Genomic DNA, 18,719 nt, shown 5'->3' with positions numbered 1-18,719 from the left:
GGAGATCTGGCTGTGCCAGTGACAACACTACAAAGGAAGTCATTGTGCTGAAGGGCAATATAATAACTCACATATTATCAGATATTCCCTTGCTACTCACAAATACAAGAGATATGAACACAAAACACTGTAATAAAAACTAACATACAGTATTCTATTTATATATTTTTTGTTCTCTATAATATACAAACACACTGGTGCATACTTTACTCATTATATACAAGTGCTCCAGAATACAAGCAGTCTGTTTTCTGTTCCTCTATTTAATGTGTTGCTTTGTGTCTACTAAACTGGTACTGTATCAGTAAGCAAACATCTCAATGCATTTTTCACTTATTATACAAAATGGCATGGGGTGGTCCGTTTTCTGTTCCTCCCATTTGTCTACTGCATTGTGTTGACTTACTTGGAATCAGTAAACAAACACCTCATTACATTCCCCTTAAACATACGGCTTCTCACCCATGCATACATTACTTAAATTCTCTATAAAACACAGTAGTGCAAACAATTCACTCATTATATACAAACAGCATGGAATACCTTGTTTCTTCTTCCTCCAATTTTAGTCTGGTTTATTTAAATTCTCTACAGTAACCTGCTAAATACACACGGATGCATACAATTCACTCACTATAAACAAATGGCATGGAATAGTCTGTTTTCTGTTCCTCCGTTTTGTGTGTGGCTTTATGTCTGTTGAACTGGTATCTGTATGCAAATGCCTCATTGCACTCCTCACAAACATAGGGTCGCTCACCTGTGTGTATCCTCATGTGCTTGTTAAGGCTGGACGAACGTGTGAATCCCGCATTGCAGTGCTTGCAGCGGTAGGGCTTCTGGCCAGTATGTCCCAGTATGTGTCGCTTCAGGTCATTTTGCTGGTGGAATCTTGCACTGCAGACATCACACGCAAACACCTTCTCATCGTTACCAAGTGTTGATCCGGAATGCATCTGCTGCCGGTGTTTATTGAAGGAGGATTTGTTTGTGAATGCCATGCCGCATTTCGGACACACATGGAGCTTTTGGTGATGCTGGCTCCTGTGTTGATGTAAATATTCTGAGGATGTGAAAGCAAAGCAGCATTCAGAACAGCTGAATAAGTCTGGGTGGGCCTCCTGCATGTGTGCCCAAAGCGTACGTTTCTGTGCAAATGATTTAGCACACACGGAGCAGTCCAGGGGCTTGGCTATGACTGGAGCTGGCTTCTCCACTGGTAGATCTGTATTTTGGGGCTCCTTCCCACCCTCCACTTGGGAGAACAGGCTGATGACATCACTCCCGAGGGCAGTATACTGAACAGGCTGGGGCTCCCCAGACTCCTGTAAAGACAGTCATTATCATCAATGTCATCATCATCATTTTAATCATCAGGATTTAGTTGCTGCCACTTCTGCAAATAAGGTTTGTACAGTATATGAATAATATAAAAATTCTGGTAGCTGTAAAGGTGCAAAGGTGTCTCAAGCACTACTATAGTGAATTCCTTTGGAAGAACTGGTGCTTCCGAGAGGTAAAAGATCAAATCATCATCATCATCATCACTGTCATCCTCCTCTTCCTCCCTATTATCATCATTATCTAAACCTACTTAAAAAAGATATATATTACCTGTATGTGTGTGGCTGGCTGGAATGTGGCAGAAGGTGAGGAAGTGGTGGCATCAACAGTGACTGGTGCTGACTGGATCATTAGGGTCTCACCTCCCGTACCACCCACAGGCACTCCCACCACCTGAAATGCAATGCAAACTAAATAATAAAATCCATACTGCAATGCAACATGTATGGCACCTCAAGGAAAGTGTGAGAAACTTGAGGAGCTGATTCTTGACCTAATGTTGAGTAATACATGCTATTCAATATGGGTCCAATTCTCAACCATTATGAAACACAACATAATTGATGACTTACTCGGTATGACTTGAGCGGCAAAAATGATCTATACTGTACATACAAATGCAGACAGATAGATAGACAGATAAACAGACAGACAGTTAGAGAGCTATATATAGATACTTATGTTAGAGTTTAGATAAATGAAATTCAGTGATCTGAGACACTAAAAATCTTCCTTTACTCTAACTTGATGTAGAGCTGAGAAAGCATTTTTTTCTGACCTGTCCATCATGTGTGATGGTGATGTGGTCATAGCTAATGAAGGTTGGGTGTCCAGGATTAATCACAACTGCCCCACTGCTCAGCATCTCTCCAGCCTCGATGAATATGGCCCCATCTTGGCTCACCAGCTGGCCTGCTCCCACCAGCTGGCCACCCGACACCACCTGGCCACCACTCACCATCGACCCACTCACTAGTCTAGCTGTTGTTTGGCCGTCAACTGCCATCTGGCAAATACAATACATTACTGCTGCAAGCCAGTCCTGTGCTGCAAAATATGGTAACTTTTTCTTGACAAGTGATTCTGCAACTATGTGAAACTGGCTAATCAGCTTTACAGGTTAACAATGGCACTATAACCCACACAATTCACAATTACCGATCCTAGGTCCCTCTCCATGCACAAAAAAAGATAAAAAATGAACTTTCTTCATTAGTGTTTCATACCATAGCAATGGCTAGGGTGAGGAGTGGTTGGAAGAAGTTCAGGGAGCTGTTGCCTCTCCTAACACTGAGAGGGCTCTCCCTACATGCTATGGGATCTTTGTATGCAGCATGTGTTAGGAGTGTGATGCTGTATGGTAGTGAGACCTGGGCAGTAAAGGAAGAGGATATTTGCAGGCTCAACCGTACAGAAATGACAATTATTAGGTGGATGTGCAATGCATCCCTGAGTGCAAGGCCTGGGGGGGCTAGGTTTACGATAGAAAAGTTGAGAGGTAGGATGGGACTGGAGTGTATTGGTGTTGTGATGAGAAGTAGAGTGAAGTGGTCTGGGCATGTGGAGAGAATGGGGGATGATAACTGGGTGCAGAAAATGAGAAGCATTAATATTAGGGATGGGGTTGTGAGGGGTAGACCAAAAAAGACCTGGGATGAGGTCATTAAGTGTGACCTCAGGGTTAATGGACTGAACAGGGAGGCTGCCAGAGATTGAGCAGCCATTAGGTGACCAAGGCCAACACATGCAAGAATGTTGGAGCCTTCAAAAACGAAAACGATAGATATACAGCAACTACTGCACCTATAGGGCGTGTGATGAGAAGAAAAACCTTCTTATCAGTGCCTGCTGGGTGTACCAGCATAAAAAATGTTGCATAAATGAATAGTAAACGTGTCACATCATTTGATGATGACATCAGACGACGATGATGTTACCTACCTCCATGGCATCACAAATGAAGCTGCAACACTATTGGTGTGACAACTGTTTGTTTTTCTCAGCCCTGGCAGGAAAATCTAAAGTGCAGTTATCATGGACACAACCTGTGTGGTTGCTTGTACTGTCCCATAAACAAAGATGGAACTGGCCCACTACCTTGTGTTAAAAGCAGAGATTAATACAAAAATATGTAACAGATACACAAGACTTACTGTACTGGCGACCACCTGTCCCCCCGCCAGGCCATCACTGGGGTCAGGTGGGGCTAAGGTGGTGACTGAGGTGTGGGGATGCTGTGCAGTGGGTTGGGTGGCTGTGGTGGTGGCGGCAACGGTGGCAGCAGGGATGGCGGCAGCACCAACAGACACACCACCACCTTCAAGCCCAGTGTGACTCACCTGTAACAATGACTGGTTTAGCTTCCAAGTTGAAATATAATTTTTGTTGGAGAAGAGGTGCTGGAGAGGAATGCCTTCATGCAGTGGCACTGGTATGGTCAAGCAGGTCTACTGCCTGGTTGTATAAACATCCCTAAAGTCCCCCCTTCCCTCAGTCCCCTGAAATGGGGATAGCAGACTGCAGGAAGAAGGGCAACTTCAGCCTGCAGTTCAAAAGGTTCACCTTTAATGAGCTAAGGCTACAACTAACAACTGCAAGTACTCCTATCCTATGCCATACACTGTACTGTATAAAATTACTGGAAGACAACCGCCTACTGTTGACAAACATTATACGCCCTTAAGTTCATTTACAAATGCATCAACAATGCATCACCTGCTCCATGGACAGCTGCAGAAGTGAAGTCGCTCCACTAGCATCAGCTGTTGCCACTAGATTCCCTCCTCCTCCAACACCCTGTTGCTGTTAGGGCACACACAAAGTTATTATTAGATGTTATCTCTTTTTTTTATTGTATTTATTTACTTATTCATCTTTACAAACAAGTCCACAGTAATTCTCAAAAAACAACTTAATTGGCTCCTTCAATCCAATGCCAGACAGTCTGGGGTTAGGGAACAACAGCAATACAGATGGTCTGCAAGTTTCCCCTCAACGACATTACAAGTTGCATGGAAAAGACTGAGAGATTTTGGACTTTATTATCAAACCTGAGTAAATGAAGATGTGGATAAGTCCCCAGTTTTTATGATAATTCCTGATGCATGGGATGACAATAGGCTGTATGGCCTTCCTATATCACTGCTGAATACACTCTGTAATATGGGATGCAGCAGGCTGATCATATCCAACAATTACAGGTGTTCTGTGTAAGTCATAATGATACTGCATGTCTGACATTTCTCTGTTACTGATAACTATGCTCTGTTAAAAAAAAAAAAAAAAAAAAAAAAAAAAAAAGGGCAACACATCTGATCTCTGTGCATCGTTGCTAACTACACACTGTAATGTGGGAATGCAGGCTAATTACATCCAACAATTTCCATAAATGACTATCAAAACTACTGTATAGGTTACTCTTTTTACTTTCACCAAAAATTGCTGTCTCTCCAACTTGAATGCTGAGTTTTAATAATAAATCAACACTAAAATATGGTAAGTCATGATGATATGCTATGAAAAGGATGTACTTGTAAAGCCATAGCATTGTCTTTCTCTGCCACTGAACTATGTGAAATAAACTGCAAAAGAACAAAACTGAGTCAAGTCACAGTGCAGAACTATAAAGATCAGCTCATATTTTTGCACTCTGTTTTAAATTTACCCTTTGAAACTCATTATCTATATATAACAGAGACTTACTGTGCTTGTGGTGGGCTGGTCCCCCCCACATTTGCTGTCTCCCCCAGTGGAGTCAGTGTGGGGCTCGTCAGGTCCATGGGGCAGTTCGCAGAAGCACCACGCTTCCATTTTGTGCTTGGACTCGCATTTGACATACTCGGATTTCTCGTTCAGTTTCCTTATTGGTTTCTGCTTCTGTGGGGGCTTGAAGTCCTCCTCGATATCCACAAAGTCACCCATTATGAAGTCTGAGTCTTCCGGTCTGTCCTTCTTCTTCTCTGCAGCCTCTCGCAATCGCTTACTAGTGCGTGTCGGTTCAGGGGCAACTGGTTTACTTTTACTGGTATTCTTAGGTGACTTGGGGCTGATGTTACCCTGACCTGGTTTAGTAACTGGTTTCTTCTTTTTGTTCTTTCTTGAACTGTCTGCAGGTGACTCTGTCTTCCCCTGGTGCACTGTTCGTATGTGCTTGGCGAGGGAGGTCCTGTCAGTGAAGGGAGCAGAGCAGAATTTATACGTACACGGGATAGGTTTGTCCTGTTTATCCCCAGAGTGAACCCTCTGGTGTCTCCTAAGATCATCCCGCTGTGAAAATCGTGAATTACACACATCGCACTTGTGGGGCTTATCTCCAGTGTGGGTCATGCAGTGGCGCTTGAGGGCACTGCGCTGCGTGAAGGTCTGCTGGCAATGCTCACACTCAAAAGGCCGATCATTGGTGTGGGTCCTCTTGTGTGCGGTGAGATGACTGGCCTGGGTAAAAGCTGCTTCACACATGTCACACTTAAATGGTTTCTCTCCTGTATGTACCCTTGAATGTACTCTTAAATTACTCTTCTGAGTGAACGAGGCACCGCAGGTCTCACAAACGTATGGTCGTTCACCAGTATGTCCCCGCATGTGTATTGTGAGGCTGTTTTTGTGGGTGAAGGACTGATAGCAAACCCCACACTGGAAGGGTCTCTCTCCAGTGTGTGTCCTTTTGTGTATCAGGAGGTGGTTAATCCTCGAAAATGTCTTAGCACATGAATTACAGTTGTACATCTTAACCTCTTGGGACTCCGTTTTGGCCAGACGGCGTTTTTTGACCGGTGGATCAGCTGTTTGGTCTGTGGGGTTGGCATTGAAAGCCTCACTCTGAATCTGTATATCTCCTGTTGCTGGATTATTAACAGTTAGGCTATACTGGAAGGTGACCTGTGAGTCCACCTGTTGCTGGTGTGTTTGTTGCTGTTGCTGCTGTTGTGCTTGTTCCTGGTGGTGGGACTGTAGGTGGTGGGTGTGTGACTGTTGCTGTTGTTGTTGTTGCTGTTGTTGTTGGTGTTGGTCATCCTGGGGCAAACTTGTGACTGAGAATATCCTTGGCTGGTCCAGGGGAATTTTGGCTTCAGGGTGTTGGTGTTCCTGTGGTTGATGTTGTTGGTGCTGGTGATGAGCAAGGGGGTCCAAGTGTTCTGTAGTTTGTGTAGTGTCCTCATAATGATGGACTGGGTCAGGGTAGCCAGTGCTGAATTGAGTGTTTGTGTGCTGATACTCTGCCTGACTCACTTCTGGCATGCTGACTGTTGCTTGCTGTTGCTGCTGCTGTGGCTGCTGTAGATCAGTGTATGTGATCTGCTGTTGCACTTGCTGAGGTGGGACTGGTGTGGTGTTGGTGGCAGGTTCTAAGATGGTATGAGGGGACTCTGGTATGTTTGGTGTATCACAGAAACACCAAGACTGCCACTGGTTATAGCTGCCCTCCACAAAAGTCAACATGTGAGCCTGGTGATTTTGGCAGTGTTCAGCGGGCCGAGCTGTCTTGGGAGGCTGGCCTGGTTGTGTTAGGAGTAGAGTGGGCATCTGTCCTGGCACCTGGCCTGGGATGGTGACTATTTCATTTACAATTGGTGGCTGTGGTTGTGGCTGTGGCTGTTGCTGTTGCTGTGATGCCTCCTGACCCTGTGGAAGTGATGTGGTGATGTGGGAAGTGATGTGCTGGGGCTGTTGATGATGCTCCAGAGGATCCTGTTCTGGGTGTTGGTGTGAGGGCTGAGATGGCTGGTGTTGCGCAGGGTGGTGTGATGAAGGCTGCTGATGCTGTGCTGGCTGATGTTGTGAGGGCTCCCTGTGCTGCTGTACCATGGAATTGTTGTTGTATCTGGGGTCATACATGGAATTTATACCATCCTCATCTTCCTCAGTCTTGCCGCCATGTCTCTTTTTGTGTGGAGCAAGTGGATGTCCCTCAGCTTCTCTCACACCACCACCACTATTATCACTCTCAAACCTTTCCTCCCCATGGACTGTCACCTTATGCCTCTTTAAATTACGATACTCAATAAAGGCAGCATCACACTTGTGGCAGGCATGGGGTCGCACACCAGCGTGGCGTAACATATGTCGTTTCAGGGCACTCTTGTCTTTGAAAGCCCCATGGCACAAACTGCACACAAAATGGCGATGACCCGTGTGACTCTGTTTGTGGCGTTTGAGTGTGCTGAACTGTGAGAAGGTTGCCCCACATTGGTCACAGCTGAAGGGTTTAGAGCCAGCATGAGTTCTGACATGTATCTTCATATCCTTCAGGAGGCTAAAACCAGCATTGCAGACGTCACATTTATAAGGCGTGTCCCCTTCATGAATGAGCTTGTGCCACCTTAGATTATTTTTTCTACTAAATGCCGCCTCACACACATCACACTTAAATGGCTTGAGTCCCGAGTGTGACATCTGGTGCCGTTTGAGGTCAATCATCTGGGTAAAGGATGCTGGACATTTCTCACACTTAAATGGCTTCACCCCAGTGTGAGTCAGCTGGTGGCGGGAAAGGTTCCTCCGCTCCACAAATAAAGCCCCACACTCATCACATTTATATGGCTTCTCTCCAGTATGTCTACGCTTATGCCTCTTTAAGCTGCTAGTCTGTGAGAAGGATGCCTCGCATACTGAACACGTAAAGGGCTTGTCATTAGTGTGAACCCTCATGTGTGTCGTTAGGTGTGAGACTTGTTTGAACCTCTGATTACACCTCTCACACTTAAATGGTTTCTCCCCAGTGTGAATCCTACGATGAATGCTCAAATGACACTGTTGAACAAATGCCATGGGGCAATCAGGACATTTATGGGGCTTGTCCCCCTTGTGGCGTCGCAGGTGAAGCTTATAGCTGTTGTAGTGTGAGAATTTAGCATCACACTGGTCGCATGAGAAGCACTGGCGGTGATGCTCTCGCTGATGGACTGTTAGTAGGCCAATCCTGACGAACACCTGCTCACACTGGTCACACTCATATTGCTGTGGAAAAGAATGGTTATTTAGATGTGGTCTGATTAGGTTATACTGGCTGTTCAGAAACAGAGTGAGTCATTCTATCTATCTGTCAGTTTCTCTATCAGCCAATAACAGTGGGCCTTAATCCCAGCCGGGGTGGCCACAAACAAATCTCAACGTCACCCTGTTGTCTGCCATCAGGTTACCCCCTCTCCAACGCACACCAATCTCACTTATACACCTCTCCACCCTATCCTTCCATCTCATCCAGTCTCCCCCCCCTCCACCTCACTCACATGCACTCTCCTCACTCTTCATTCTCTCCACACTGCTGCACCAGAAATCAAACTGCATACAAACTGAATCCACACTGAATCAAAAGTAATGGTTATACAGTATTAATAAAACTAGGGGAGCAAAAATGTAAGCAGTCTCTTAATTTTTTTAGTTTTTTATGACCCACTAACACCTGTAATAGTTATTTGATTGCCTGCATCCATATGACAGAGTGCGGTCAGTAGTGATACACAAAGGTCAGATGTGTTTTATCATCAACACATTCTTCTGACATTTTGGTTAAAAAATGGGTCTTGACCACACTTTTGCACCTCAGCTTTCATAATATGGTTTTAAGTGACCCCACTATGTAGTAGTACTGATACTCTGAAAGATGCAATATTAGGCTCATCTGAACATGAATTCAGTGGACTGAAAGCTGGAGTTATTTCTCTGCTGCAGTCCACCATCCTACTTTTAGTGGTTAGGGAGATTAAGGAGGGATGTTTGTATAACCACGTAGTAGAGCTACCCAGTCATATTGGTGTGACCATGTGAAGGTGTCCCTCTCCAACACCAACCTATAAAGTGCTGGAGAGGGACACCTTCTGGTGGTAGCACCAATATAAACTGTGATGGGGCTGTCTAATTATTCAAACATCCCTCAATCCCCTCTCTATCCCCCACAAGGAGGATGGTGGGCTGTGGAAGAATGGCAGTTCTGACCTACTTTCCACTAGATTCATGTTCTGATGAGCCTTGGGTTGCAACTAATGCTACTGTGTGACCCACCTGTTCATCGAAGTGAGTGCGCTCGTGTGCACGCAACTGGCTGGCACGCACGAAGGAAGCAGGACAGGCGGAGCACTTGTAGTCCTTGGAGCCCAGCTGGTCCTTGTGGTCACCCAGCAGGTTCTCCTTTGTGTCATCACCACCACCGTCAACACCAACCTCACCACCATCACCCTCCTGGAATATAAATAAACGCCCATCTGATAATTTGTAACAAATCACAAATAAAATACAAATACTGTACCGCACTGTACTGTAATAAAAGAACAGGAGACTGACTACTGGCAGGTGTATTTGTGTATGTGAATAACAGGTACAGGGAAGGGGGAGACCAAGGATGAGGGGATATGACGATTCCTTGAGAGGAAGCATGGTGTAATTTTAATGCATGTAGCTACAGGATGTGGCTATCATCACCATCACTCTGATCCTTTTTCCCACCTAAAGATGGGGTGAGATAGGATTCAGAAATGGCAAAAAGGTACCTATCATCATGCCCAATGAAATGGGTCACACAATTACTCAAGCTCCCTAACTTCTGGCATTTTACAAGACAGTAATTTTCAGTAGCCTACCCTATAAAGGATGTGACTATGGAGGAGGGAATGGTGCAGAAAATTGGACAGGATGAAGACATACCATTTTTGTTCCAACTAGGCCTAAAATTATGATCTCTCCATCTTCAATGACGAGTTACAAATTATAAAATTATATTAACACTTGTACAATGAAGCAACTCATACAATGGAAAAAATGCTGAGTTGTAGCATTATCTTAATCAGCCACTGAACTGCAGAAAATAAAGCTGCAGAAGGAAGAAATTTTCATTCATGTTTAACTGAAACAAGTATAGTAGCAAGCAGAGTCGCAGGTATGGATGTGGAAGAAAGAATTCCCAAAGGCTGACTGAGGAAGACTTGGAATAAGGCGCTGCATGAAGCCCCTCGAGATGGGGAAGTGAGCAGGGATATGGATCAAGATTGCAACACATGGTGAGCATCAGTCAAGTTAAAGGATCTACACTTGCCTGCATGGTCAATGGTTTCTAAACATATGTGTAAATGAAAATATAAAACCTACATATGTAAAAATGACACTATGCATCCTTTTAGGGAATCCCTGTTTAAGGGCTGGCCATGGGACAGTTATGTTGTCTGTGGGTTGAGAGCTTAACCAAGTGCAAAAACCAGAAAACCGGTCAAAACAGCTGCTGGTAGCTGCTGGGAAAGAGGAAATCTAAGGTACCGGTATGTATTATGATTAATAATGAGTCTCAGATTGAACTTTATTTATTTGTGGCTGAATGTGTCCTGCCTAAGTGATGATCTGTGGACAGTTACCAAGCTTTTAGTCACATTTCACTCTCATGGTACCTATAGTACGGTACCGTACCTTCTAGGGTCAACAGTAGCCAGAGATCTACTACCTAACATAAAGACATGGCCTAAATTATCACTCACCTGGTCGGAGGTCCGCTGTGTGTTGTCATTGTGTTGTTGCTGATCGTCGTCATGCAGCAACTCAGCCTCAACGGTGTAGTGGTGTGTGGCGGTGTCTTGTGGCAGTGGTGGCAGGTCCTCCACCTTCACCGTGGTGGACAGGTTCAGGGGGGGACCAGACTCCATCTTCACCCGTCTTCACACCAACATCCTAACAACACAACCAATATTTTCCATCCATCAACCATCTAATCCTTGTCTGCCCCATTAGAAGCACTGGGACCTGGGGCCTGGCCACTCAGTCCCAACATTTAAGGTTGCATCCACGTCAACTGTCAGCTGGTATTGGCAGGAGTTTTGCATTACTGTAACCCATATAAGTGGCCCCACTGGACACAGGCAGGTGTAGGTGAGAGTTTTTATAGGTTACAGTGATCCAGAACTCCAGCAAGCATTTCGTGTGAACATGGATATCTGAGCTAGTGATTCATTTCAGTGATGGACATGTGATGTCCTCATGGCTCTAGAATGTACCGTACGGTAACTAGTCATGCTTTTGCTGCAACCCCAGGTTCATCTGGACATGAACACTGTGGACTTCAGGTTGAAGCTACCTTTTCACACAGTCCACCCTCCTCATTTCCAGAGATAAAGCCTAGGGGTAACTAAGGTATGGTATGTTTGTACAACCTGGCAACAGATCTGCTTCTTTATACCAGTTCCACCCTATACAGGAAACCCTCCCCAGCACCAATGTGTATTTCGATGAGAGTACAGTACAATAAAGATGAAAATTAACTCCTTCAACCTGACTAGCATCCTTTATAGTTTATTCTTGATGATCTATCAATCTATAGTCAGATGCCTTAATCCTGTATGGGGTGGCCACAAACAAATCACCTCCATATGGCTGTCCTCTGCTGTTTGGCTACCCTCCCTCTAGCTCACACATCTCTCTTTCATACACTGTATCTTTCCACTCTATTCCTCCATCTCATCCTCGGTCTACCCCTCCCCCTCCTGATGATGCCAGATATATTATTCAGCTTATGAATGGCATCTCATATGATGGAGTTTATCAAGGTTGTATTTAACCTCTCCACTCCAGTCTGATCACTGCCCTACACTACATGCAATCAGGACATGGCAAAAATTACATGAAAATGATATCTTTGGCCTTGAAAGGGTAATGGTACGGAAAGGAAGGTGGGGCTGGTGTTGGATGTTGAAATTTGGAGTACTTTTTTAATCCTCTGAATGCTGCTGCTGATGATCTGCCTGCTCGTACAGAATAAGATCTTTGCTATCTGAATGATTTATTTATCTATTTATTCTTTACCATCTGTCAGTGGTATGATAGTGTAAGAAAATACAGATATGGCTGTTGTAACCAAAGCTTATCTGGATGTGAACCCAGTGGACTACAGGCTGAAGGTACCCTTCTGCAGTCCAGCATTCTCCTTACAGAAAGGTGGAAGCAAGTTAAATAAAAAAAAATAAATAAATAATTTTATGACCGGATGCCCTTCCTGATGTCTACCAATGACCCTTGGGTGGATTCGATCCTCTGCCCCTTGGGTCAGAGCGGAGCACTCTAACCCACTGAGCCACAGTGTGGGACATTTGTGTTATTATTAAAAACAGACTGCAGAACTCTGAAAACAGATTGGGTGTGGAGACACCAGGAAAAATATAAAACAACAGACCATCAATTATACCACACCAATTCAGCCATCATACAACATATGAAACTGAAGTTAATGGAAAGTTAAGAGATGGAGTCACAGGCCTGAAATGAGCCTCATCCAGAAGTCTTCTCCGAGTACCATAGTTGACAGTCATATCTGTACCACCACACAAAGTGTCCTTCTCTAGCACTCTCTTAATCTATACACTAGAAAAATACAAACGGTATTCTCAGGCTAAAAGGAGGTATAGTAGCTTTATTCAGTAGCAGCTGTAACCCAATATACAAATGAAATAAAAACCCCTTGGACGGTAGGCTTCAGTTCCCCTCCTCTAATTAGCAGTCCAGCATCCTCCTCTCAGTGGGCAGGTAGGGGAAGGATTATTTGTAGGGTGGCACTATCACCCTCTCAAATCGGAGGCACCAAGTACTGTCCTCAGTCCTGCATCCCATCCATAAGACGACGTTGACATTTGCTTCACCAACCATTTCCTCCCGTACTTCCCCATTTCAACCCTTTCCTCCCACATCCTTCATTCCCTAACCCTCACTGACCCAAGGGATTTCTGCTAATGACAATGATAATGACAGGGTGTATGAGGAGCCCAATTTATGTATCCCAAATAACAGATTTCCCCACGAAACCTTAGCCTCAGTGGTGAGGCCATTGTGGTTTTTGTTTCGCTATGGCTCTCATCTCCGCCGTTAGCGTAATTTATCAGCTCTGTTATCTCAGACATCATACAGAATTAAAACGTGTACTCGCCAGCGACCCATCACCGCCACATCGACAGGACGTGATCGAGGCTGTACAAAACTTACAACAAAATGAAGACGCCAATTGTTGACACTAGCCGAGACCTATGTATCTCAACGCAGCATCTCATTCAAAACTAAAAACGATTACTGAAAAGCATTTCTATCTTTAATTACTAATTTAATGCATTGACTTAACTTCTATTTATTTTTTCTATTAATAGACACAGAAAATTATATTTTGAAATTAATATTAACGAGACTTACTAGAGCTTATTTGTTTTCACGGTTTCTATGCCAGACGTAGGGCGTGTCTCCCCCATGTCCCAGCAAACATGTATATTTCAAAGATTTTGTTATATGGCGATATTACTAATAATTTACAATAGCAACTGTTCAAGTTCTATGAACGCAGAAGGATGGGAAGGCGACAAAAATACATTGTTTATAATATTTCTACACCTGGCAGCGCCCATGCTCTCATGTAATTTATATCCAATTATATTTTGTGTATATAAATAACCCCATTTACATTATTTTTCTGTTAAATCATTGTACCAGATTACTGAAATAACGATATACTAAACTCTCATCTTTGAGCCTTTCGCGTTCTTTTACTGGCGGTAAATTCAAATTAAAGTAATGGTCACTAGCATGTATATACCCATTCACAATACAAACAACGATACCATCCTTATTTTCTTGCTGACTGGGATCGCGACCCTTTCACTGTCTGCTTTAGGTTCCTTCTCTTTCACCACCTGTTTCTCCTACCAAATAACCGGACTTAATCCATCCATATCCCGTCCTGCCGTGTTTAAGAGGTTATGGGAAAAGTAAGGAGAGGTGGAGAGACGAGAGAAGGATGGAAGGAGAAAATGATGGAAGGGAAGGAGAGGTGGAGAGAATGATGGAAGGGTAGGAGAGGTGGAGAGAATGGTGGAAGGGTAGGAGAGGTGGAGAGAATGATGGAAGGGTAGGAGAGGTGGAGAGAATGATGAAAGGGTAGGAGAGGTGGAATGATAGCAGGGAAGGAGGGGCGGAAAGAATGATGAAAGGGTAGGAGAGGTGGAGGGAATGATAAAGGGGTTGAAGAGGAAAAAAGGGATGACGGGGCTGGAGAAGAGGGAAGGAGAGGTGGAGGGAATGATGGAGTGGTTGGTGAAGAGGGAAGGAGAGGTGGAGGGAATGATGGAGTGGTTGGTGAAGAGGGAAGGAGAGGTGGAGGGAATGATGGAGTGGTTGGTGAAGAGGGAAGGAGGGGATGATGGAAGAGAGGTTGAAGAAGAAGGGAGAGATGGAGGGAATGACGGACGGATTGAAGATGAGGAGAGAGAGAGAGAGAGAGAGAGAGAGAGAGTCAACAAGAGCCGAAATAAACTAATAATTATTTATTGAATTACAGCAGTTACATAATAGACAGTTTTTGTCGACAATAAAAGAAAAAAGAATTGCGGAGGAAATTAATAAAGTAACAATATGGACAGTAACGTGATATTTATTGGGACGAACCCGAATGTGATGTAAACACCCAAGATGGCCGCCGCTGAAAATGCCAAGCCTTCAAAACTTTTTTCGTAAATGTTTAAATTATAACAGTTTCCATCGTGTTACCCAACCTAAGCTTCTCTAAGGTAAGATCGTTAGAGTTTGGGGGAATTTCGGGTTAATAGATGTGACTGGACAGGGTAGATAGGTAATGGAGTGTTAGGTAGCTTGGTCTATTTTTACAGATAATTATGTCAAAGTTAATTAAGGAGATTAAAGTGTGAATTAGCGACTGCAGATATGTAATTATTATGCTGACCATTATTGTAGATTCCTCTTGCAAAAGTTAGTAAGATTATTATAAGCTGCATAAAAGTAAATTATCTCTTTGTTTTTGATGCAGCCAGATGCATTAAGTCTATGTTGCTTTGCCAAGACCTTATCCAAGCCTCATGTGGTTAAAGGTTTGGAAATAAACTGTTGATGCATTTAGTACAAGAGGTCTCTCCAAACCTGACACACACACAAAAAAAAAAAGAAAGAAAAGAATATGCAGTGTTGGATATTCAAGGTTGTACAAGAGGTCTCTCCAAACCTGACACACACACACACAAAAAAAAGAAAGAAAAGAAAATGCAGTGTTGGATATTCAAGGTTGGTGGCCTGAAACTAACATAAGCTAGTGTAACAGATCATCCTAAGCTATTCTTCCCCAACAGACCTAACCAAACTAATCTGTCCTAACATTACTAGTAACCTAATTGATTTAACAAAGAGGCATGGCTGTCCAGACCTGCAGAAAATAAAAACTGTAGCAGTACTGGTATCGGTAATTAGGTTTAAGTTAATGTCTTTGTACTGAAATGGTTGGTGATAATGCGAGTATGATAGGGACAATTTTAGTATAGTATATATATTGTGAGATGATCATGAGAAAGATCTGTTCAGTAAGGTTTTTTGTTTAATTTCATGATTTTTCCTTCAGTGTATCTTCATTTTTTTTTTTTTTTTTTTTTTTGGTGCAAAAGTTTTTTTCTGGTACTACTGTCTGAATTAATGATGTTTTTATCTGCTAGCGTAGATTCTTTCATGGGCATGTGGAGAGCTTGGGGGATGACAGTTGGGTGTAAAAAGTGAGAAAAGTGAATGTTGGGGATAAGGTTCCAAGAGGCAGACCGAAAAAGACATAGGACAAGGTCATAGAGTGTGACCTCAGGGACAAGGGGCTGAATAGGGAGACTGCCAGAGATCGAGCAGCATGGAGAGCTGACATTAGGTGACCAAGGGTGACGTATGCCAGCATGTTGGAACCTTTATAAATGAAATGTTCAGATGGTTGGTAGGCATCTTTTCTATCATTCGTGTTGTTTGTGGCCACCCCAAACGGGATTGAGGCATCCGGCAACAGATATATAGATAGATAGTGTTGACCAAATTGTGAGAAAGTATAAGAAAGGTTGCTCGTAAGGAAGGTTTACTAGCAAAAAAAAAAATGTGTTTTTGTACTGGCAAAAACCTATTTTTCTTCCTTGGGAAGTTGTACAGGCATCTTTTAGGGAGAAGGCTACATACTGTAAACAGGAGAAATTCACTTCAAGTTTGCTTCTATGATATGCCCGTCATTCATTAACCTGTTAACTGCTTTATACAGCCTGGGCTGTTCCGAGTGCAACTGCTTAATACAGCCCTGGCTGCGTGGGTGAATTTCGAATATAGTGCCATGGTGACCAAGGCTGACCAATGCAAGCATGTTTGAGCCTTCAAAACCGAAAACGAAAACCTTACATTCCAATAGGGAATCAGACACTTTTATGTTCATCCATGGCTTTACCAAGGTAAATATTGAGCTAATATTTTGTTACTATACACTTTGGCATGTGTTCTCTCAATTCCTAAGACAAAATTTGGCCTTTGGGAAATTTCATTTTTACCCCTATGTCTGCGCACCACGGACACCTCCAAAAAACCGCTATGCACAATTAACGGGTTAACATGCGAGACTTTTATTCTAAGTCACTCGATATGTAATAATATGTTGGTACTGGTATGTAGAACTGGTCTGTCAACTCTGTCATACAGTGTTAACTAGATCACAAGCTCAAATCAAACAGGGAAACTTGAGTGAATTTCTGTTGTTGACTGTACCATGCAGTGGAGTAGGGGAATTCATCTGAGAGTAGTGTGTTGTGTTACAAACAATTAAATGGGAAATAGCTCCAGCCAGTCCCACGTTACTCCCGTTGAGTTGTGGTGGTCCGAGGCCGCGCCACCAACCCTAGAACATTTAAAGATGGATGACCAGCCTACTTGCCGTGATGGCATCACATGATAAAAAAAAAACTCCAGTCACCTCCTGAGGATCAAACCTTTAGAAAGCCGTCACTTCATCTGGGACAGTTTGATGTTATAGACAGTAATGCAACAGTGCAGCATGTAATAAACATTCTTGTAAAAATGTACCATGTGATATAGCCTAGTGTGAAATTAGATTATTTTTTCGTTTCAGATCAAAGGAGGAAGAGAAAGTGTAAGATTCATTGGTGTGGTGTGGTGAATGTGATGAGAGGAGTGAAGTGAGTCAGAGAGGACAATGAATCCATCAGCACCCATAAAGCCTGGTCCTAGTGGCCACCTACTCCAAATCAAGCTACAGTTCCCCATTGAAAAATTCAACCCGCCTGTAGACTACAATAAAAACTACAACCACTTTTCTGGTGCACGTTATATCATTGAGTGTGGAATAAAACTTAAAGCCAGTGTTCTAACAATTGCAACAGCTGCCACTTATTACCACAAATTCTTTGCCGTGGCCACCCTAGAGGAATATGACCCCTATCTCATCGGCTCCACCTGCCTCTACCTGGGGTCGAAAGTCGAGGACGATGACATAAAGATCCGAGACATAATTAACGTCGGGGTAAGCTGTGTTAGGAGGAATGACCCACCCCTTTCCCTTGACCCATATTTCTCCATGCGGGACTCACTGATCCAGGCTGAGTTACTTTTGATGCGTATCCTTGGGTTTAAGATGAAGGTCGACCTACCGCACAAATACCTGCTCTTCTACCTGCAGTCACTTATGGATTGGGTTGGCAGTGATGAATTCTCCAGCTTACCAATTGTGGAACTGTCTTGGACCATAGTACAAGACGTCTTCCACTTCCCCCTTGTGCTAAACCACAGCCCTCAACTTGTGGCGGCGGCAATCATAAATGTGGTTCTCCAGGTGTATGGTGTGGTGGTGCCGGGTGATGATGAGGTGTCAGAGCGCTCTTGGTTCACTGTTCTGCATCCAGATTGTACCACGAAGGCTGTTTGGGACCTGACGACAAAGATCCTTACGCAGTACAAACAGGACCAAGACTTGGCATTTGTTACAGCAAAAACTTGAGCATTGGTGAACATAAACACAGTCTCCAACAACAGCAGTAACAGCAAGAATATTTTGAAGTATGGTAACAACTACTGTACGAAAAGAACAGTCATAAATAACAACACATGCAGAATTATTAGCAGTTAAACAAAAGAACTTGTACAAGAAAAGTTATGGTAATTAACAAATATGGCAACAGCTATCACAGTGAACAAAACATGTAAAAAGAATATTAAGTGACAAATTAAGTTACAAAACAGACATACCATATCATTACCTAAAGCTGACAAGAAGCAGTTACTGTATGTATTCACAGATACAAGATGACTTATGATTAGTGTGAGAATGCAAGACTAGTGTTGGTATATTGAAATAATGACTAAGAGGAAGACAACACATTTGTTATAATCTGTGGCATTGGCTGTTAGTGCTTACACCACTTTTATCACACACTGTTAATGTGTTCTAGCTAATATCTGTTGATACTTATTCAGCAATAGAAAAACCCACCGGTCAGAGGGATGTTCTAGTTACTAAGGTAGATGTCAGCATTTGGGAGACATGTCTTCAATGATGCAAATTGTACTTTTTTTTTTTTTACTTCTGTATAGGGTTATGCATGGAATATTTC

At 43.3% G+C, this 18,719-nt stretch overlaps 2 protein-coding genes across 2 annotated transcripts; one reads left to right on the top strand and one right to left on the bottom strand.

Moving 5' to 3' along the window:
- Positions 1 to 447: 447 nt before the first annotated feature.
- On the bottom strand, positions 448 to 10,970 carry LOC145416113 (uncharacterized). The gene is made up of 9 exons (XM_080285205.1): positions 10,806 to 10,970; positions 9,346 to 9,498; positions 7,111 to 8,301; positions 5,047 to 7,020; positions 4,060 to 4,146; positions 3,498 to 3,683; positions 2,123 to 2,350; positions 1,615 to 1,737; positions 448 to 1,325 (listed from the first exon to the last, which is right to left on the bottom strand). The coding sequence occupies exons 1-9, from the start codon at positions 10,968 to 10,970 to the stop codon at positions 627 to 629; spliced, it is 4,806 nt and encodes a 1,601-aa protein (XP_080141331.1). The 3' UTR covers positions 448 to 626.
- Positions 10,971 to 17,305: 6,335 nt separating this feature from the next.
- On the top strand, positions 17,306 to 18,106 carry koko (cyclin Q). Its single transcript, XM_080285203.1, has one exon. It carries the CDS (start codon positions 17,306 to 17,308, stop codon positions 18,104 to 18,106), a length of 801 nt encoding a protein of 266 aa, XP_080141329.1.
- Positions 18,107 to 18,719: the final 613 nt, after the last annotated feature.

The sequence above is a fragment of the Coenobita brevimanus genome, chromosome 104 (assembly GCF_032717465.1).
Source record: "Coenobita brevimanus isolate Jiangsu-jjx chromosome 104, ASM3271746v2, whole genome shotgun sequence".
Lineage (NCBI taxonomy): Eukaryota > Metazoa > Arthropoda > Malacostraca > Decapoda > Coenobitidae > Coenobita > Coenobita brevimanus.
Note: the sequence above shows the minus strand (reverse complement) of the source record. Positions and strands in the feature narration are given on the sequence as shown.

Excerpts from the sequence above, each read along its gene's own strand:
- LOC145416113 (XM_080285205.1), bottom strand. The coding sequence starts at position 10,970 with ATGGAGTCTGGTCCCCCCCTGAACCTGTCCACCACGGTGAAGGTGGAG. Across the intron at positions 8,302-9,345 it reads GCACTCACTTCGATGAACAG|CAATATGAGTGTGACCAGTG; the intron begins GTGGGTCACACA and ends TCTTTTCCACAG. Across the intron at positions 2,351-3,497 it reads GACAGGTGGTCGCCAGTACA|ATGGCAGTTGACGGCCAAAC; the intron begins GTAAGTCTTGTG and ends TGTATTTGCCAG.
- koko (XM_080285203.1), top strand. The coding sequence starts at position 17,306 with ATGAATCCATCAGCACCCATAAAGCCTGGTCCTAGTGGCCACCTACTC.